The following is a 21281-nucleotide window of genomic DNA, read 5'->3' as shown; positions in this document are numbered from 1 at the left end:
AACTGCCAGATTAAGCAATTAAGCTTTAATCAATAAAAGTAGGCCTTAAGTGTTGAAGGCCCACTGAATCCAGCTGGGAAGTAAGGGCTTCCTTGTCTACATTTGGAGGTTATTTTGGATCTGGTGTGTAAATGTGGTAGGGAAAGAATTGCATGTGGTCTTTCCTTCTAACAATAATCTGAAAAGGCGCCTGTATTATGATACCATTTGACAGTATTAGGGTTTATTAGTTAGTTTAGCACCTGCTGTTAACAATATTTTTTTAAAAAATCACTTTCTGGGCCCAATTAAATGCAAAGGAATAATGGCCTAATGAATATGGAAACAAATATTTACCCTTGCGCATGAATGGGGAGATACTTTGGTCCATCACAGCAGCTGGAACCATCCTATAGTTTGTAGTAGGATTATCCTTCATAATTTCAAAGCGTGTGCTGTAGGCTATCTTATCCACAACTGATTGTTCCAGGTCCTTTCCCAAAAACTGCATGAGTTTCTTAATCTCACGATTGGGATCCTATGAATTAAGGCACAGAAATGGCATCAGCATTGCTATGGACCTCAAGATATTCCTTCAAGAAATGGTGTTTTTGGTTTTAGTAAGCTTTGCTGTCTATATAAAACCCCACAGAGTAGAAAAGAAAAGACACCCATTATCTTTGTGCTGGACCAAATGAACCATAGATGGGCAACCTCTGGACCACAGGCCTAATCTGGCCTGTGGATATTCCCAATACTGCCCATAGAGGATGGGGCATCCCCATTGGTTCCTGTCTTCTCCCCAAGTACTGCCCTGGTCTATTGTTGTTGTTGTTGTTGTTGTTGTTGTTGTTGTTGTTATATATTTGATTTATATGCCAGCCCACTAGCCATAGGCTCTCTGAGTGACTTACATCATATAAAATTCATAAGACAATGCAAAACACAACTTGACAATACACAACTAAAAGACCAATAACAATAAAATCATCAATATACTATGAGAATTCAATAAAATAAAAAATAAAATAAAAATAATAAAATGTATAGATACAACCCAAAAATAAGACAAAAACCCATTAACATTAATTACATAAAAAATCCAGCATTTAAAACATATTGGCAGCAGCACATAATAACATAAAATTAAGATTAAAACATTAATTAAAATTCCAGAATTCACCTAATTAAAATAACTATGGGACAAGTGAGTTTTTAGTTTGCGCCTGAAGGCCAAAAAAACTAGGCACCAACCAGACTTCCAATGGCATCAAGTTCCAAAGGTGCTATATTTGAGAAAGCTTGAACACAGAGGGCAGCTTTGGATGCAGACTGCAGTGACCAGGCTGGTATATATGGAGAAAGGCATTCCCTTAGATAGCGTGGCCCCAAGCCTGCCTAGAACCAGTGTAATATGCTCACAAATACCAGTCCTAGTCAGCAGGCATGCTGCCCAATTTTGGACAGTTGCATGGTCCAGACCATTTTCAAAGGCAGCCCCACGCAGAGCACATCACAGTATTCCAAGTAGGAGGTTACCGGTGCATGCATGACCATGGCAAGGCTCTGCTCATCTAAGTAGGGATGCAGCTGATAGATCAGCTAAAGCTGATAAAAAGTGCTTCTAGAAACTGTGTCCACCGGGGCTACAAGTGACAACTCAGGATCCAGGAACACTCCAAGGCTACAAACTTTATCCTTAAGCAGGAGCACAACCCCATCCAGGATAGGTTGCAAATTCTCCAGTTGAACAGATGGAATCTTCACCAACAGCCTAAAGGCTACTGGAAGCTTGAGAAGGAAGCAGGGTGAGGAATTCCCACACTATCTCCAGTCTGTGATGGGGGATAACAACAGGCAATAACTCAGCCAGTATTTGCAGGGGGGGATTTCAAGTCCTAGCTAGGTCACTTCACTGCTGCTTCCCATTCTCCACCCAGACAATGTCAAGCAAGAGCTAAGCTGCTTGTGCACTAAGAAGTAAAGAATGAGAAAAGCCAGTCCAAGCATTCCACTACCACTTATTGCAAGGCCTAGTCCTCTGCATTCTCATCAGGAACTTCTGCAACCACTGAACATGAGTGCCTCACCTCCTCTGCACCCTCAGCCTATGTGAGATGTGCAGCAGCCAAAGCCAGTTGCCAGGACTTTACTGTGGCCAGTCTTTCTTAATGTGGGAAGCACTGCATAAAGTGTCAGTGGTTCCCAGCCGAGACCCTGGAAGGAGTTCCTTCTGGTGCATCAGCCTAGAATCAAATTATGTCAGTGGTGGCCCCCGATGTCATTCATCCCACAGAAGGCAGCGGGGTATCATCTGGTTCCTCCACCAAACATCTGTTTCCCAGCCCTAAAGTGCACTGTCAATCAATCTGGAGATCCAATTCCTAAAATTTTATACAAAAAAAGCAATTTATATCCATCTGTACAATGTATTTCTTCTGTCATCTCACTCATAAAATGAAAAGAATGCATTTATTGTCTCATTACCTCTTTCATGTCTTCATAAAATAGGTATAATATGGGATGGTCATTCTTCTTATTCCACCAGTCTTTCACATGATTGTACCAGGAGCCAAAAGCAACTAGATTTTGAGAAAGAGATAAGCAGACATTGTCAAGTAAAAAGAGGATAGTTGCAAAGAAAAGGAACAAGATTAAAATCTAGATGTTTGAGTAGTACAATGAGTTAATGTAGGGTGGCAAACTGCTTGGAGTCATGAATTGGAGTGCCATCCCCAATCTTCCATGGGCAAAATGGCATAATGGGATAGGGTCCCACTCATGACATCAGTGGCAGAGCCCCTCAGAATAAAGCTGAGCTGGCTCAGTTTCCTTCATTCCTCTTTCAGGAGGCTCTTTCTGAGGTTAGGGCACTGCTGTTCAAAATTAAATGGAATCTGCCAAAGGGCAGGTCTGTGTGTGTGTATATGTCTGTGTAATTTCTGCACCACCCATCAGCCAAAATGCTCCCTTGGTAGTGCACAAGATCAAAGTTGCAATAACAATCTTTATAAAAATACAGTAAAACTATTAGTATAAACTATGGTAATAACAATAAAACAAAGATCCATCTGCCATAACTGCACCTAAATCAATTTGGAGGTAAAGTAGTAAAATACAGCACAAAATGGAACTAAAAGTCTAACTAATAAAATATTAGGAAAATAAAAAGGGGGTTACCTAGCACTGGAAGGAACACAGAGTGGGCACCAGGTGTACCTCTTTGGGAAGCTGATTCCACAGACGGGGTGCCACAACCAGGAAGGCCCTTCCCCTAGTAGCCACCCTCCTTGCTTCCTTTGGAGGGGGCTTTCTGAGATGGATCTCAGGGTTCAAGTAGCCCATACAGAGGAGCCACTCCTTCAGATAACCAGACCCCAAACTGTTTAGGGCTTTAAATGTTATTGTTAGCACTTTGAATTAAACCTGAACCTCAGCTGATTATCAGTGTGATTGATAGAGGACTGGCATGATGTTTTCTTGTCAGCTAGTTCCCATTAGCAGCCCCACTGTTCTATTTTGAACCAACTGAAGTCTTCAACCATTTTCAAAGACAGCCCCACATACAGCTTGTTACAATAGTCCAAGCAAGAGGTTACCAGATCATGGATCACTGTTGCTAGGCTCTGCCTGACCAGATAGAGTCATAGTTGGTAAATCAGCCTAAGCCGATAAAAGATGCTCCTTATCACTGAGTCCACCTGGGACCCCAGTGACAATTCAGGATCCAGGAGCACACCCAACCTATGAATCCTGTCTTTTAGCCGGAGTGCCATCCCATCCAGGACAGGCTGAATTCCTCCTGACTGGGCAGATGAACCACCTACCAATAGCACTTCTGTCTTTTCTACACTGAGTCTCAGTTTGTTGGCCCTCATCCAGTCCATTACCAGGCCCAGGCACTGATTCAGAGCAGCCGCTGCTTCACTTAGATTTCATGAAGAAGAGAGGCAGAGCTGAGTGTCATCTGCATATTGGTGAGATTTCAGCCCATACTTCCAGATGACCTCTCCCAGTGGTTTCATGTGGATGTTAAAAAGCATGGGGATAAAATAGAGCCCTGTGGTAGACCATGACATAACTGCCATGGCACAGAGCAATGATCCCCTAGCATCACCTTCTGGAATTGGTCAGTCAAGTAGGAATGGAACCAGTGACTCTAACTTCCAGAATGATGACAAAAATAGAGTCTAGCTCCCCTGCAGTTCAGTATAAAATCACTGAAAACTGTACAATCACTATAGCTATACAGATACATGCAAACCACATAAACTGGGCATAATTACTAGAACAGTTGAGTGATGACAGGTGAAATCTAAAACACAGCACACAGTGATGTAGTTCAGAAAACACACCATTCCACAGTTAACAATACTTAATCCCATGGAAATTAGGATAGTCTTAATCCACAAGAGGCTGCAGGGCATGCTATCCACCATTATGGAGATGCAAAGCCCAGCTGGGGGTTGCTGTGGGTGTACTGCAAACCCAACTAGGAGGGTGATTTGTGTTTTAAACAACCTTTAGAACAGACTGGGATTATGTAAGGACTGTCCAGGTCTTAACCCTCCCTGGCCATGTTCACATGATATGGCAAGCAAGGGCCACCCCCAGTTGCAGGTTGCATATTCATAATAGCAGACAGCACACACAATGGCCATTCAAGGGATAATTAGCCCACAATGGACTACCATGGCATTCAAACTAGCCCAGTAAATCTATCAATTCTGGTGCAAGGACAACTCTTTCACAACTGAAATTTATAGGACTGCATAACAACAGATTAAACACTAGTCCAATGATAGGATTGCCCTTTGCATCATACATCATGTGAGTTGGCCATATTCATATTTTAAAAATCACTGTAGGGCCTGTTTATCTGATGCTTAAATATAAAATGTTGGAGAAACTGCAACAAGCAAGGTTCATATGTATTGACTACATTCTGTTGTGTGACAGTACTGGAACATGATATTTTCAGAAGTGATAAACAGTAAACATCAAATTACATGTCACACCTCCTTTGGCTCTGTTAACAATATGGGATAAACAGAATGCAGATATGTCTAAGGAATTGTGTCCTTGCTGATGGCAGCTCACAGGGGAAGAGCTACAAGAGGGAGAACTGTAGTACTTGTAACAATGAAGCCTTGGTACAAGGAGCTGTGGTAAAGGCCATGGAAGAAAAACGGATGTAGCCACTGGAATTATTTAATTTTAAAGTCAAAATACCTGATTTTTATACAGTACAAGTTAGTTCACATACAAATCAGAGATGTACACAGCAACATCTGTCAATGTCTTTATGAAAAAAGACTATATATAATATGCTATTTTGAAGGCACATAAAAAAAATCTCCAGCAGCCAATGGATTCTACCCATATTTGGAATATTAATAACATTTTGAGGTGAGGGAAAGGAAACTAGCTGTTCAACTGCTAGTTTGTTAATTAAAACAGAAATTTTAAAAGTGAAAAACTTGTCCTAGAATTGGAGGTTGAAATTTCTTAGGGTTAAGCAAAAAAAAAAAAAGTGCTGAGGATATGGATGCCCTTGAATGCAAGTTAATTGTTTCAGTAGCCAGTTCATTCAACATTAGGACCCTGAATGGGGGGGAGAGTAGTTTAACTACCTGCTGTGGCTGCTATTAGCATGGGAAGGGAGCTCCTCTTTGCTCCATGTAATTGATAGTTCGGCCCATTGTGACAACCAGAGAAGAAAATTTGCCAATTGGTGTTGAGCATACCTAGCTCTTTTGCCTGAAACTTGGAGAATATTTTCCCCCAATTTCCACCCACCTCAGCTTGAAGAGAAAAGGTCAGCCTTGCTGCTATAACAGTGGCATGCCTATCTTCAGCACCAGTTAGTCGGATCTACAGACCTCACAAAAACACATGGCTTTCCATTCTTTCTCATTCACAGAATAAAGGGATATTACATTGGATTTGACACAGGGAACCTTTTATTTGTTGCTGTTGTTAGTTGCGAAGTCATGTCCGACTCATCGCGACTCCATGGCAACATTCCTCCAGGCCTTTCTGTCCTCCACCATCCCCTGGAGTCCACTTAAGTTCATGGTGACTGCTTCAGTGACTCCATCTAGCCACCTCATTCTCTGCTGTCCTCTTCTTCCATTGCCATCTATTGTTCCCAGCGTTAGGCTCTTCTCCAAGGAGTCCTTCCTTCTCATTAGGTGGCCAAAGTATTTGAGTTTCATCTTCAGGATCTGGCCTTCTAAAGAGCAGTCAGGGTTGATCTCCTCAAGAACTGACCGGTTTGATCTCCTTACTGTCCAAGGGACTTGCAGGAGTCTCCTCCAGTACCACAATTCAAAGGCCTCAATTCTTTGGTGCTCAGCCTTCCTTATGGTCCAACTTTCAGAGCCATACATTGCAACTAGGAAAACCATAGCCTTGACTATACACACTTTTGTTGGCAGGGTGATGTCTCTGCTTTTTAGTATGCTGTCTAGATTTGCCATAGCTTGCCTCCCCAGGAGCAAGCGTCTTTAAATTTCTTGGTTGCAGTCCCCATCTGTGGTGATCTTGGAGCCCAGGAAAATAAAATCTGTCACTAACTCCATTTCTTCCCCATCTGTTTGCCAAGAAGTGAGAAGACCGGATGCCATGATCTTAGTTTTCTTAATGTTGAGTTTCAAGCCAACTTTTGCGCTCTCCACATGCATCAAGAGGCTCTTTAGTTCCTCTTCACTTTCTGCCATTAGAGTGGTATCATCTGCATATCTGAGGTTGTTGATATTTCTCCCAGTAATCTTAATTCCAGCTGGTGATTCATCTAGGCCTGCCTTTCTCATGATGTGCTCTGCATATAAATTAAATAGGCAGGGCGACAGTATACAGCCTTGCCGAACTCCTTTCTCAATTTTGCACCAATCAGTGGTACCGTGTCCAGTTCTCACTGTTGCTTCTTGACCCGCATATAGGTTTCTCAAGAGACGAATAAGATGGTCTGGTACTCCTATCTCTTTAAGAACTTGCCACATTGTGTTGTGATCCACACAATCAAAGGCTTTAGCATAGTCAATGAAGCAGAAGTAGATGTTTTTCTGGAACTCCCTAGCTTTCTCCATGATCCAGCGTATGTTGGCAATTTGATCTCTAGCTTTGCTCCTTCTTCGAAATCCTGCCTGCCAGTGGTTCTCGGTCCACATACTGCTGGAGTCTAGCTTGTAGGATTTTGAACATAACTTTGCTATTATGTGAAATGAGTGCAATGGTGTGGTAATTTGAACATTCTCTGGCATTGCCCTTCTTTGGGATCAGAATGTAAACTGACCTGTTCCAATCTTGTGGCCACTACTGAGCTTTCCAAATTTGCTGGCAAATTGAGAGTAGCACATTTACTGCATCATCTTTTAAAATTTTGAATAGCTCAGCTGGAATACTGTCACCTCCACTAGCTTTGTTGTTGCTCAGACTTCCTAAGGCCCATTTGATTCACATTCCAGGATGTCTGGCTCAAGGTCAGTGATCACCACATTGTGGTTATCAGGGATATTAAGCTCTTTCTTGTATACATAGTTCTTCTGTGTAATCTTGCCACCTCTTCTTAATCTCTTCTGCCTCTGTTAGGTCCCTGCCATTTTGGTCCTTTAGCATGCCCATCTTTGCATGAAACGTTCCCTTCATATCTCCAATTTTCTTGAAGAGATCTCTGGTCCTCCCTATTCCATTGTTTTCTTCTATTTCTTTGCACTGTTCATTTAAGAAGGCCTTCTTATCTCTTCTCGCTATTCTCTGGAATTCTGCATTCAGTTGGGTGTATCTTTCCTTTTCTTCCTTGCCTTTTGCCTCCCTTCTTTCCTCATCTATTTTCAAAGCTTCCTCAGATAGCCATTTTGCTTTCTTGCATTTCTTTTTCTTTGGGATGGCTTTAGTTGCTACCTCTTGTACAATGTTGTGAACCTCCGTCCATAGTTCTTCAGGCACTCTGTCTATCAGATCTAATTCCTTAAATCTATTTGTCACCTCCACTGTATATTAATCAGGAATATGATTTAGGTCATACCTGAGTTGCCTTGTGCTTTTCCCTACTTTCTTCAATTGAAGCCTAAAGTTTGCAAAATGAAGCTCATGATCTGAGCCACAGTTTGCTCCTGTTCTAGTTTTTACTGACTGTATAGAGCTTCTCCATCTTTGTCTGCAGAGCACATAGTCAATCTGATTTCTGTGTTGACCGTCTGGTGATGTCCATGTGTAGAGTCGTCTCTTGGGTTGTTGGATAAGAGTGTTTGCTATGACCATCGTATTCTCTTGACAAATTTCTACTAGCCTGTGCCCTGCTTCATTTTGTACTCCAAGGCCAAACTTGCCTGTTATTCCAGTTATCCTTTGACTTCCTGCCTTAGCATTCCAATCCCCTATGATGATAAGGACATCATTTTTTGGTGTTAATTCTAGAAGGTGTTGTCGGCCTTCATAGAACCAGTCCACTTCAGCCTTTTCAGCACCAGAGGCTGGGGCATAGACTTGGACTATTGTGATGTTGAATGGTTTTGCCTTGGAATTGAACTGAGATCATTCTGTCATTTTGAAGATTGCATCCCAGTACTGCTTTTCCTACTCCTCTATTGACTATGGAGGCCACTCCATTTCTTCTGAGGGATTCTTGCCCACAGTAGTATACCTGTTGGTCATCTGAATTAAATTCACCCCTTCCTGTCCATTTTAGTTCACTGATTCCTAAGATGTCGATGTTCAGTCTTGTCATCTTTTGTTTGACCACATCCAGTTTGCCTTGATTCATGGATCTTACATTCCAGGTTTCTATGGAATATAGATCTTTGTAGCATTGGACTATCCTTTCCCCAGCAGATACATCTGCGACTGAGTCTCCTTTCAGCTGAGACCCAGTCACTTCATTCTCTCTGGCGCTCCTAGTACTAGCCCTCTGCTCTTCCCCAGTCACACATTGGACACCTTCCAACCTGAGAGGCTCATCTTCCAGTGTTATATCATATTGCCTTTTGGTACTGTCTTTGGGTTTTCATGGCAAAGATACTGGAGTGGTTTTCTATTTCCTTCTCCAGTGGATCACGTTTTGTCAGAGCTCTCTGCTATGACCTGTCCATCTTGAGTGGCCCTGCATGGCATAGCTCATAGCTTTATGGAGCTGCACAAGCCCCTTCGCCATGACAAGGCAGTGATCCATGAAGGAGAGGCAGTTTTCCATGAAGGAGAACCTTTTTTTTAGAGAAGAGCAAAATCTGTTTTGTTTCCTGAAAAAGTTAAGCTTCTAACTCCATATATTTGCAAAAGGATGACTGGACTCACGTCTTCCCACCATGAATGCCTTCAGATAACCATCCCACGTTCCAGGATCTGGGTGCAGCTTATTCATCAAGTCAAAATGGTAGAAGGAGACAGCAACATCCTTTGCATTGCGGGCCATATAGATCACCTTCATTCAGGAAAGAAGAAAAAAAGATTTAAGCCATACTGGCAGTTTTTAACTGTACAGGAATCTCGACCAGTGAAAAAGTAATCTAGATTTGGGGGGGAAAATCCAACCATGGTTCTGACAATCAACAAGATATAAGACAATAGCAATATGTACACATGTGACTGTGACTGTGTGCACATTTGTGCACACACACAAATATCAGCAACCTTGATAAAGCAATTAATGCTTTTATGAAGGAACAGGACAACTGACAGACAGACCACAGCATGAGGAGAAAGTCAAGGAGTAGTCAGTGACTGCTGTTAATCCGAAGTTGTTTGAGGTTGGACTCACTCACATTTTTCCTTTATTAGGTATAGCAGTTAATTGGGGCAACCATCAAGCTGAAGAGTGACAGTTTGCTTCTCTTCCTCTGGAACTGAGGGCAGTATATTGTATGTGGAGATGATCTAGTGACCTTTGTCCAGAAGACTTAAAACTGAGGTGGGGGTGGGGGTTCAGGCCCCCCAGAAACATGCCTGCACTGGACAAGTGTTGGGAGAGGATCAGGGCTCTGGGAGCAGGGTTTTAGAGGTACTGCAGGGACTGACAGGACTCCTACAGAGAGGGGCCAGGTATCAGGGAGGATGGGAGGAAGGAGGAGGCTGGGGACTTCAAGGAAAGGAAGCAGTGGGAAGGAATTGAGGTGCATGTACACTAATGTTATATTGTTTTTATATTGTGTTTATTTATTTATTATTGTGAGCTGCCCTGAGGCTTTGGCGAATGGGGCGGCATACAAGCTTCCTAAAGAAATAATGCTAGGAACATGGGTAATAAGCAGGAAGAGCTTGAAGCTCTCCTGGGAATAGGAGGGTATAACCTGGTGGGAATCACAGAAACTTGGTGGGATGAAAGGCAAGACTGGGATGTAAACATAGAGGGGTATCCTCCTTTAGAAAGGACAGGAAGGGAAAGAGGGGAGGGGGCATAGCATTATATGTCAGGGAAGGGGTAGGATAGAAACATAGAAACAGAGCAAGTCAGAAGGGGCCTCCTGGGCCATCAAGTTTGACCCCCAGCTCACTCCATCCTTTGCTTTGAGATCAGGGGACTGGGGACATGCAGCAGGTCAAGCACTAGAAGGTGGGACTTCAAGAGGGCCAACTTTGGCCAACTGAAGGCCAGGCTGGGGACAGTCTCCTGGGATAGGTTACTAAAAGGCAAGCGAGTTGAGGAGGGGTGGATGGCACTCAAACGGGAGGTTTTAGAGGCACAAGCCTTGACGATATCTCTAGTCAGTAAGGTGGGGAGGTGGAGGAGAGCACCGCCATGGATGCGAAAGGAGGTGGTTAGAGGGATTAAACACAAGAGGAACCTCCATAGGAAATGGGTACTGGGGCAAATAGACAAAAGGGTATACCGGGAGGAGGAGGTCCATTGCAGAAGGATTCTTCACAAAGCTAAGGCTGATTACGAGCTGAGACTTGCCAAGAATATCAAGAGCAACAAAAAGGGCTTCTTTCAGCCCGTAAATAGGAAGAGGAAGGGGAGACAAGTGGTGGGACCACTAAATAAGGAGGAAGGAGATCCAGTGACTGATATGAGGGAACAGGCACAGATGCCAAATGACTATTTTGCCTCTGTGTCCTCCCCAAAGCAGGACGGGGGAGATCTGCATGGGAGATTAGAGGAGGCCGGGGAGTTAGGGCACAGATTAGAGTCACTCCCTTGAAGTCGAGGGGCTCCTCAGGGCATTGGACATTACAAAGGCGCCAGGCCCTGACGGGTTACACCCGAGAGTACTTAGAGAGTTGGCAGGGGTTCTCTCACACCCGCTGGCCTCCATTTTTGAGGCCTCGTGGAGAACGGGTGAAGTTCCAGAGGACTGGAGGGTGGCGTCATTGGTCCCAATTTTCAAAAAAAGTAGTAGAAGGGACATGGGGAATTACAGATCAGTTAGCCATAAGACAACGGACTTAAGTCCATTGCAGGAAAAATAATGGAAAGGCTCATAATAGAGAGAGATCTAGTGATGCTAGATGGGGAAGGGAGGCTGACAGCCACACAACACGGCTTCTGCAAAAACAGGTCCTGCCAGACAAACCTTGTGGAATTCTACGACAAAGTTTCAAGATGGCTAGATGGAGGAGATGCAGTGGATGTGGTTTACCTGGATTTCAGCAAGACCTTTGACAAAGTGCCCCATGATATCCTGCTTGAGAAACTGAGAAGTTCTGGGATACACCAAAGCACTGTCTGGTGGATTAGGGCATGGTTGACTGACTGAAAGCGGAGGGTAACCATTAGTGGGGAATCATCGGGATGGTGGCCAGTGGCAAGCGGGGTCCCCCAAGGCTCTGTCCTGATGCCGATCCTGATTAATCTTTTAATCAATGACATGGAAGAAGGAGTGAACAGTCTGCTGATCAAATTTGCAGACGATACTAAAACTGGGGGCAATGGGCACAACTAAGGAGCAAGTACTCCAGATCCAGAAGGATCTGGACAGACTACGGAAGTGGGCAGGAGACAACAGGATGGCGTTCAACGTGGATAAGGGCAAGGTCTGGCACTAGGGGCATAGGAATAGGTGTCATAAGTACAGGTTAGGGGACAAGTGGCTGGAGAACAGCACTTGTGAAAGGGACCTCGGGGTACTGGTTGACTGCAGGCTAAACATGAGTCAGCAGTGTGATGTGGAGGTTAAGGGGGTGAACGCCACCCTTGGTTGCATAGGCAGAAGTGTGGCTTCTAGATCGAGAGAGGTATTACTACCACTTTGGACAACTCTGATGCGCCCACAACTGGAGTATTGTGTTCAGTTTTGGGCCCCTCATTACAGAAAGGATATAGCCAGGTTGGAGTCAGTGCAGCATAGGGCCACAAGGTAGGTGGCCGGTTTGCAGGGGATGCCGTATGAGGCGAGACGGAGGGAACTGGGTCTCTTCAGCCTGGAGAAGAGGAGACGCAGAGGGGATCTGTTGGCGACATACAGGTATGTGAGGGGATGTCACACGGAGGTGGGTAGAGACCTGTTCTCCCCTGCAGAGGAAGGCAGGATGCGCTCCAACGGAGCAAAGCTCAGGGAATCAAGGTTCCATTTAGATGCCACAAAGTACTTCCTGACAGGACCCCGAGGGTATGGAATGGACTTCCATGAGAGGTAGTTGAGGCCCCATCGGTGAGGGTGTTGAAGGATAGGCTGGACATGCACATGGTGGGCATGTCTTGAGTGGAGCTGGCTGCAGGCAGGGGTCAAACTAGATGGCCCAGGAGGACCCTTCTGACTCTCTTTGTTTCTGTGTTTCTATGTATTGTTTCTTGCATGCATCAGTCTGGATTGGCTACTTAGGTGGCCAGCTAGTAGTCCTCAGATGCTAGGTTCTAGTACATGGGTCCTCAAACTACGGCCCGCAGGCCAGATTTGGCCTGCCATGCCCATTATCCAGCCCACCTCAGAGGTTTTGGACTCACTCAGAGAAAACGATCTCCGAGCGAGTCCAAAACCTGAGCTGGCACATGTGTTCTCAGAAACTGAGCAGAGAGAGAGAGCCAGCACATGCTCAAATTGCAACAGCTCAACTGCACATGCACTGGATCCCCTCCCCCCCCCCGCCCCATTGTACACATATACAGAGTGGGGATACAGAGTGGGAAGCAGAAGAGAGGTGGGAGGAAGAGAAAGAGAGATGAAGACAGCGACGGCGAAGAAACTAAAACAGGATTGAAAGTAAGTAAAATATTACTTTTTAAATCTATTTTTAATTATGCAAGCCCTGGGGTATCCAGCCATGGGGCCTTCTCTGTGCAAGCAAGCCGCCGCCTTGCCAAGCGATGGGGTGGCCAGCTGCATGGCCTTCTCGCAAGCAAGCCGCTGCCTCGCCGAGCCCGGGGCGGTTGGCTGAGGCAGAGCAGCTTACTTGGAGAATGCCATGGGGCTCCTACGCCTCTGCTGCACCCTTCTTCGAGCGAGCGATCAAACATTTTTTAATACTTCAATTAATTTTTAAAATGTTAATTATTTTTAAATTCATTTTAATTTTGATTAATTTTTAAATTTATTTAAATTTAATTAATTTTTAAATGTGCAGTGTTTATAAGAATTCATTCTTTTTTTTTTCAAACTATAGTCCAGCCCCCGCAACTGTCTGAAGGACAGTAAACTGGTCCCCTTTTGAAAAAGTTTGAGGACCCCTGTTCTAGCAGCTGATCCCTGGTTCAAAATGACCACTGACTTTAAGAAGGAATAGCCTTTCTCCCACTTTCTTCCAATGGTAACACTGACACCTGTAATTGATTGTTCTAAGGATGCCGGTCTGTTAATTAATTCAAGTAAGTCTTCTCATCTCTTGTCAGAAAGCACTTTTGGTACTGAAATCACCCCAGAAACAGCATAATGATTTCCCTCCCGGTTGATAGGATGGGGAAGAATACAGCAGTGACATGTTCTTGTCTTCTACTCCAAGTCTCAAATCAAGTATCAGGTCTATACTTTCAAGTCCAAGTTGAGTCTCAAGTCATTGTTATAAAATTTCAAGTCAATTCTCAAGTCTCTTAAGTCTCAAGAGCCAACTTTAAAAGGAAAAAGGGATGGGTGGTGGGATGGGTGGAGGGATGGGAGATTTGTACCCCACCCATGTCCCCATCTACACTTCCAATGGCTTAGCAGAGTATACAGTACACACCCACCGTTGGAGGCACCCCATCATCATCAATGATTTATTTGTTTTTGTTTGTTCCTCCCTGGAAACACACTGGAGCAGAGCAGAACAGAGGCAGCAGGCAGGAAAACAAAGTGCACTAAAAACAGCTGCAATATTCCCCCTCTATTGCAAACCCCTCCCTCTCCCCTCCTCCCTCCCTCTCATCACCTCCCTCCTGCCAAAAACTTGCTCCCTACCACCACCTCTGCTGTTTTTGTGCCTGGATATCCTGCTGCATAGTAAGACTTTTGCCATAAAAAACGTAGACTGTGACCTGGTTGTAAAAAATGCAGAAATCTCAAGTCAATCACTTGCTCAGTGTTCCCAAATCAAATCCAAGTCAAGTCACGGACAAGTCAGACTTGGGAGCAAGTCACTCAATTCAAGTCCCCAACACTGGAATATGGCTTAGCTGCGAGTCAGCAGTTCATTGCCTTCAGGCCGCACTTGACTCACTGGGTGAAGCTGCTCAGAAGGATGTGCATGACCAGCATTTGGAACACCAGACTGTTTTGGAAGTGCTGGGGATATGACCAGGTTCCTTGTCACCCTTTCCTTTGTCAACAGAGTTTGCAAGCAAAACTAGTTGCTGACCACTTGTCTTACAGAATATGACCTGCTTTGCCTTTGTGTTCTCCCCAAAGCAGGACAGGGGAATCTGCATGGGGGATCAGATGTGGCCAGGGATTTAGGGGCACAGATTAGAGTCACTCCCCAAGAAGTTGAGGAGCTCCTCATGGCACTGGACATTACAAATGTGCCAGACCCTGAAGGGTTACACCTGAGAATATTTCAGGAGTTGGCGGGGGTTCTCCCACACCCTCTGACCTCCATTTTTGAGGACTCATGGAGAATGGGTGAGGTTCCAGAGGACTGGAGGGTGGCGTCAGTGGTCCCAATTTTCAAAAAGGGTAGTAGAGGGGACATGGGGAAATCACAGACCAGTTAGCCTTATATCCTTTGTAGAAAAGACAAAGGAAAGGCTCATAATAGCGGGAGTTCTAGTAACCCTAGATAGGGAAGGGAGGTTGGCAGCCATGCAATATGGCTGCCACAAAAAAAGGTCCTTCCAGACAAACCTTGTGGAATTCTATGACAAGGTTTTGAGGTGGCTACATGGAAGGAACATGGAGAATGGGGTTTATCTGGATTTCAGCAAGGCCTTTGACAAAGTGTTGCATGAAATCCTGGTTGAGAAATTGAGGTTTTGGGATAGACCAATGCATTGTCCAATGGATTAGGGCATGGTTGACTGACCGAAAGCAGAGGGTTACCATTAGTCATTGGGATGGTGGCAGTGATGAGCGGGGTACCCCACAGCTCTGACCTGGGACCAATCCTGTTCAATCTTTTCATCAACAGCATGGAAGAAGAGGTGACCAGTCTGCTGATCAAATTCACAGACAATACTAAAACAGGGACAGTGGCCTCAACTGAGGAGCAGGTAGTCCAGATCCAGAAGGATCTGGACAGACTACGGAAGTGGGCAGGGGACAACAGGATGGCGTTCAATGTGGATAAGGGCAAGGTCTTGCACTTGGGGCAAAGGAAAGGGTGTCATACGTACAGGTTAAGGGACAAGTGGCTGGAGAACAGCACTTGTGAAAGGGATCTCAGGGTACTGGTTGACTGCAGGCTAAACATGAATAAGCAGTGTGATGTGGCAGTCAAGAGGGATAACACTACCCTTGGTTGCATAGCCAGAAGCATGGCTTCCAGATTGAGAGAGGTATTACTACCACTTTATACAATTCTGGTGCACCCTCAGCTGCAGTACTGTGTTCAGCTCTGGCTTCCACATTATAGGAAGGATATAGCCAGGTTGGAATTGGTGCAGCACATGGCCACTAGGATGGTGGCTGGACTGCAAGGGACGCCGTATGAGTCAAGACTGAGGGAACTGGGTCTTTTCAGCCTGAAGAAGAGGAGACGCCGAGCTGTTGGTGACATACAAGTATGTGAGGGGTTTTCACATGGAGGAGGGTAGAGACCTGTTTTCTCCTGCAGAGGAAGGCAAGCTCAAGGAACCAAGGTTTAACTTGGATGCCAGGAAGTACTTCCTGACAGTTAAGACCCCAAGGGTATGGAATGGGCTTCCACGGGAGGTGGTTGAAGCCCCATCAGTGAGAGTGTTCAAAGATAGGCTAGACATGGACATGGTAGGCATGTCATGAGTGGAGCAAGCTGGAGCCGGGAATCAGACTAGATGGCCCTGGAGACCCCTTCTGACTTGCTCTATTTCTATGTTTCTATAGGTCCCCAAGTTCATTACCTTGCAGCCATTCTCCCAGAAGGACTTAGGAAGGAGTTTAACTGGGAGGTGGGTTTTCACCATTCGAGGAGATGGTATCCGAGCTAATTGTTCTGTCCCTGGAGAGCAAAATGGTGTTACTGGGTAAGGCACACAATCAACTTGTTAAAGCAATTGTCAGCACATGAGCAATAGCTTTTGAATGATAAACCATTATTCTCCACATGTGCCTTCATCACCCAGGTTTAGCCAGAAAAACAAACTCCTGGAAGACCTGAGAGATGCCAGCTAAGGAAGCCCTGTTATGCCAACAGGTGAATAAGGGTCACTCAGTGGTCTGAGAAATAGGGAGCCTCTGTTTTCCTGACTACTCCAAGTTTTCCAAAGAGCTAGGATTAACAGTCATGTTAGAAACTTGGGGCAGTGTATCTATATTTAATTATCGACACAGAGAGAAATGCCATCATGCTTTTGAAAACTACTTTTCATTTGGATTGACGAGTTCTTTGAAAGTGGTTCTGTTCATGCAGTTAACATACCTAAGCCACTTGTTTTTTGGTTAGCACATTACTAAATAAGACACTGATGATATGCATGCCTGCTTACCGCACTTCCGTGATATCTGAAGGGTGGTTTCTTGTGCTTATGATTGAGCATCTTAGTACCTGATACTTCACAAACTATCCTAAAGATGCCTTGTTTCTCTTCAGAGACAGTTTCTGGGAAACAAGACCTGCTGGGGCTGTGCACCTTGTTCCCTGGTATAATTGTGCTCTCAGCAGCTGACAAAAGATGGTTTTACGGGCAGTCAGGGGTCCCATTCTGCTGGGAAAGAAGACATATGCTCTGTGCATGCTTTGTATTATGCCAACAGAATCACTGGGATCTCAAGGATGGCAGTAGCATGGGAGCAGGGCCCATTTGGTGGTTGCATACAAGTTCATGGCATATACCACATGCATCAGATGAGCCACATGTAGCCCACTCTTGATGTACATGGTGCTCAAAATCAAATGGGATGCCATTCCACTTCTTTTCAGGAAGACATGACAGAGTCTGACCAAACCATCCCCCTTTTCTCTCAGTTCAAGCACTGGATTGGAGACAGAAAAGGTACCCCCTGAAAACCTACTTAGGGTTTGGTTCTTTTATACATTGAATATGTCTATTGTATTTTACTGATTATGCAGATGCTTATTATACAGATACAGATTACACAGATTAGTGTTCTTGCTTTTAAATTGTTGATATTGTTGATATTATTGTTTTTAATTGATTAATGTTGCTGTTATACTATTTTATTGGCTTTTACTTGTATAACTGTTCTGAGAACCCTGGGCTAATGACTGGGACATAAAGCCCTAAATAAATACTCAGAACCTATGAACTTGTAGAAGAACAAATGTTTTGCTTTTCTATTCCCATTCTTCAAGACATGGAAGAGAAGCACAGAGCGGTTTCGGCCTTCTTCCAAACATCAAACCAGGAAGACAGAAATTTGGGGGTACCAGTTGAAGCATCTTGTTCTTCCACTCAAGTAATCTGCCCACCTTGGATCTCTGAACTGCAACAATTCTCACTAAGTAATTCCAAATGTACCTGCTTGCATCCTCCCTGGGGCAGCAAATTCCAACATAGGTATTTTATTGAAAATTGCATCCCGTTTGCATTTGTCAGAATCACCATCATTCAGAATCATGTCTACAATTTCACTTAGCCATGTAGTACCTGGAAGCAAACAAAAACCTGTTAGGCTTGCCTGGAGTTGGCATAACTGAAGGAAAATTAGTGGCCTGAGATGAGCACTAGGTTCTTACACAGCATGTGGACTGCAGGCTGCAAACTGAGGGTTGCTGGAAAAGCTTCTAATGGACTACTCATAGTCATGTAAGTCAACCCTATACATATGTAGCATTTACCAAAATGTAAAAATACTTCCAAACTAAGGGCTGTTAGTGCTCCCAGTCAAAAGATATTGTGCAGCTATTCTGTTTACTTCTCATTAATGGATTTTCTATGGTAGAACTGGCAGGAAAGTACAGGAAGGGTACAAACAGATGTTTCCTGCACCCTTGTAAAATTCTGTGAAGGAGGCAGAGTGATTTCATAATAAAAGCATCACCAGGTAGCACCTGGAGTCTCTCTAGGATCAGTAGAGCTGTTCAAGGTAAATAGGACTGTATCCAGGCGTATTTGTTCTTAATGTGAACATATCACTACAGTATTTGGTTGTGAAAACTCACCCTTTTTTCCAAGGAAAAATTCAAGTCAGCTTACATAATCTTTCTCTTCTTCTCAATCTTATCCTCACAACAACCCTGTAAAGTAACTTAGACTGAGAGTCAGTGACAGGCCCAAAGTCAACCAGTGAGCTCCTGTGGCCAAGTATGGGCTAGAGCTTGGATCTCCCAGATCCCAGTTCAACACTCTAACCACTCTCAACCATACTGGCTGTCACTGAAATCAAGGAAACTTAAGTTAATTACTAACAGGCCCCATTGATCTGAAGGAGTCCATCTGAATTGTACTTGAATCCTGGATCCAAAAGTAAAGCAGTTCAAGCCACATCCTAGTATTTCCTAGCATGCAGAGCTGGGATGTAATCCCTGACCAGAAGTGGTTCTGCCATTTGATAAAGACCTCGTTAGACACCAGATCTGGGGCATTGTTGAAGGACAACAAAATTCAAATTTCCCTCTTCCATCCTGACACAGGGAACTCACCAGATTTTGGGTATGTGCATATCAGAATATCATCAGGTCTGCTCTGGAAATTATCAATTCTGTCCCACTCAAAGGAGAATGCATAGACCATAGGAACACCATGGACCATCTGCCAGTCTTTCCGAAAGTAATCATTTGGAGTGGCCATCTTTGGGGAAATGTCAGGTAATACAATGAGAAGAGGAGTAGGGAAGAAAAGTAAAGAAAAAAGAATCAATTGCAAGGATATGCATTGCATTATTACATAGTTTGCTGAATAAGGTAGGAAGAGTTAATTATTAATTAGAATAATTATTTAATTATTTAGATTCAGTTTGTTGCCATTCTTATAAATTGTTCTAATTACTTAATTCTTTGATGAAAGTTAAGCATTCTTTGACTGTTTGATTGACCAAATTTTTCCCTCATACATACTCTCCAACATTTCACACAAGATACCAGGCACATTCTTGTGTACCAGTAATACCATTACTGGTAATACCATTCGACCACCATTCTCCCACTGAGGATTGCTATTTTTCACACTGTTATGTTGTATGACAAGAAATCTAGTTAGATAGAGTTATTTCTGTTACAACTTTACAGTGCAGATGACAGATGAGTTAGAGCGGGCTCATTCTAACCCTGCCTACTACAAGGAGTAATCCCCTTAAAGGATCTTGGGGAGTATGGTGGACAGCTTGGAGGACAGGCAAATATGCCATACAACCGGGGTGCAGAATGATTTGTGCCATGCTGGGCCCAAGAACCCTGTGGGCTGCTCAACAACTGAATTTAAGCCCTATGTGACATCAAATAAATTTGGCTTTAATCAATAAGCTCTCATCAGTTAAAACTAAGTGTCAACAGTTGCCTCTTCCTCTTACTTAGTGGATCATACCTTGTTTCTGTTCTGCCTGGGCAAAAGGCTTCTTACCATTTTCTAGTTCCTGGCAGAGCTACAAACTCAATAAACTGAGCTCTGCCATTGTCATGCTCCTGCAAATAGACTGCTCTGCTAACCTCTGTGGGAGCAGGCTATTTGTGAAAGCCTGCCACCACAATACTGGGGTTCTTGTTTCTCTGTTGATTCAGGGTGCATACAGTGCCTTGAGGAAGGTTTCAACCCACTTTTATCTTTTCCAGATATTGTTGTGCTACAACCTGGAATTAAAATGGATTCCATTGGCATTGTTAGTACATGCTGTAAACAAGATATGCAACACTGTGAAGGTGCAAAACAAAAAGCTAAGTTAACAAACCAAAGTGGCCCTTGCTGCCCATTTAAGCATTCACCCGCTTTGATGTGACATACCTAAAAAGCTGTGGTGCAACCCGCTAACTCCAGAAGTCAGTGTAAGTAGTTGAATGGAGTTCACCTGTGTGCAATTCCAGTGCCACATAATCTCAAAGTTAAATGCATCTATCTCTGGAATATCCTTCATGGATCACTGCCTTCTTGTGGTGAAGGGGCTTGTGTAGCTCAATGAAGCTATGAGCTATGCCATGCAGGGCCACCCAAGACGGACAGGTCATAGCAGAGAGCTCTGACAAAACGTGATCCACTGGAGAAGGAAATGGCAACCCACTCCAGTATCTTTGCAATGAAAACCCCATGGACAGTACCAAAAGGCAAAGAGATATGACACCTGAAGATGAGCCCCTCAGGTTGGAAGATGTCCAATGTGCTACTGGGGAAGAGCAGAGGGCTAGTATTAGAAGCTCCAGAAAGAATGAAGTGACTGGGTCAAAGCCGAATGGACACTCAGTTCCCAATGTATCTGGTGGGGAAAGGAAAGTCTGATGCTGCAAAGATCTATACTCCAAAGGAACCTGGAATGTAAGATCCATGAATCAAGGCAAGCTGGATGTGGTCAAACAAGAGATGACAAGACTGAACATCGACATCTTAGGAATCAGTGAACTAAAACGGACAGGAATGGGTGAATTTAATTCAGATGACCATCAGGTATACTACTGTGGACAAGAATCCCTCAGAAGAAATGGAGTGGCCTCCATAGTCAATAAAAGAGTAGGAAAAGCAGTACTGGGATGCAATCTCCAAAATGACAGAATGATCTCAATCGAATCCAAGGAAAACCATTCAACATCACAATAGTCCAAGTCTATGCCCCAGCCTCTGGTGCAGAAGAGGCTGAAGTTGACCGGTTCTATGAAGGCCTACAACACCTTCTAGAATTAACACCAAAAAATGATGTCCTTATCATCATGGGGGATTG

General features: G+C 44.1%; 1 protein-coding gene across 6 annotated transcripts in view; it reads right to left on the bottom strand.

Annotated features, from left to right (window-relative positions):
* LOC123031870 (sulfotransferase family cytosolic 1B member 1-like) overlaps positions 1-21281 on the bottom strand; it is a 39407-nt gene that overhangs the window by 2937 nt on the left and 15189 nt on the right. For 4 of the 6 annotated variants that reach the window (XM_044447285.1, XM_044447287.1, XM_044447284.1 and 1 more), the window contains exons 2-7: positions 19063-19210; positions 17939-18067; positions 16361-16458; positions 9274-9400; positions 2467-2561; positions 337-517 (exon numbers count right to left, since the gene is read on the bottom strand). In XM_044447285.1, the coding sequence (XP_044303220.1) occupies positions 337-517; positions 2467-2561; positions 9274-9400; positions 16361-16458; positions 17939-18067; positions 19063-19210 (778 nt within the window). Of the gene's footprint in view, positions 1-336; positions 518-2466; positions 2562-9273; positions 9401-16360; positions 16459-17938; positions 18068-19062; positions 20599-21281 lie in introns of those variants that run through there. The other 2 variants (XM_044447282.1, XM_044447288.1) reach the window with 2 other exon arrangements.

This window comes from Varanus komodoensis, unplaced genomic scaffold, assembly GCF_004798865.1.
Source record: "Varanus komodoensis strain SLA01 unplaced genomic scaffold, ASM479886v1 scaffold51, whole genome shotgun sequence".
Lineage (NCBI taxonomy): Eukaryota > Metazoa > Chordata > Lepidosauria > Squamata > Varanidae > Varanus > Varanus komodoensis.
This window is presented reverse-complemented; position numbering and strand designations above follow the sequence as displayed.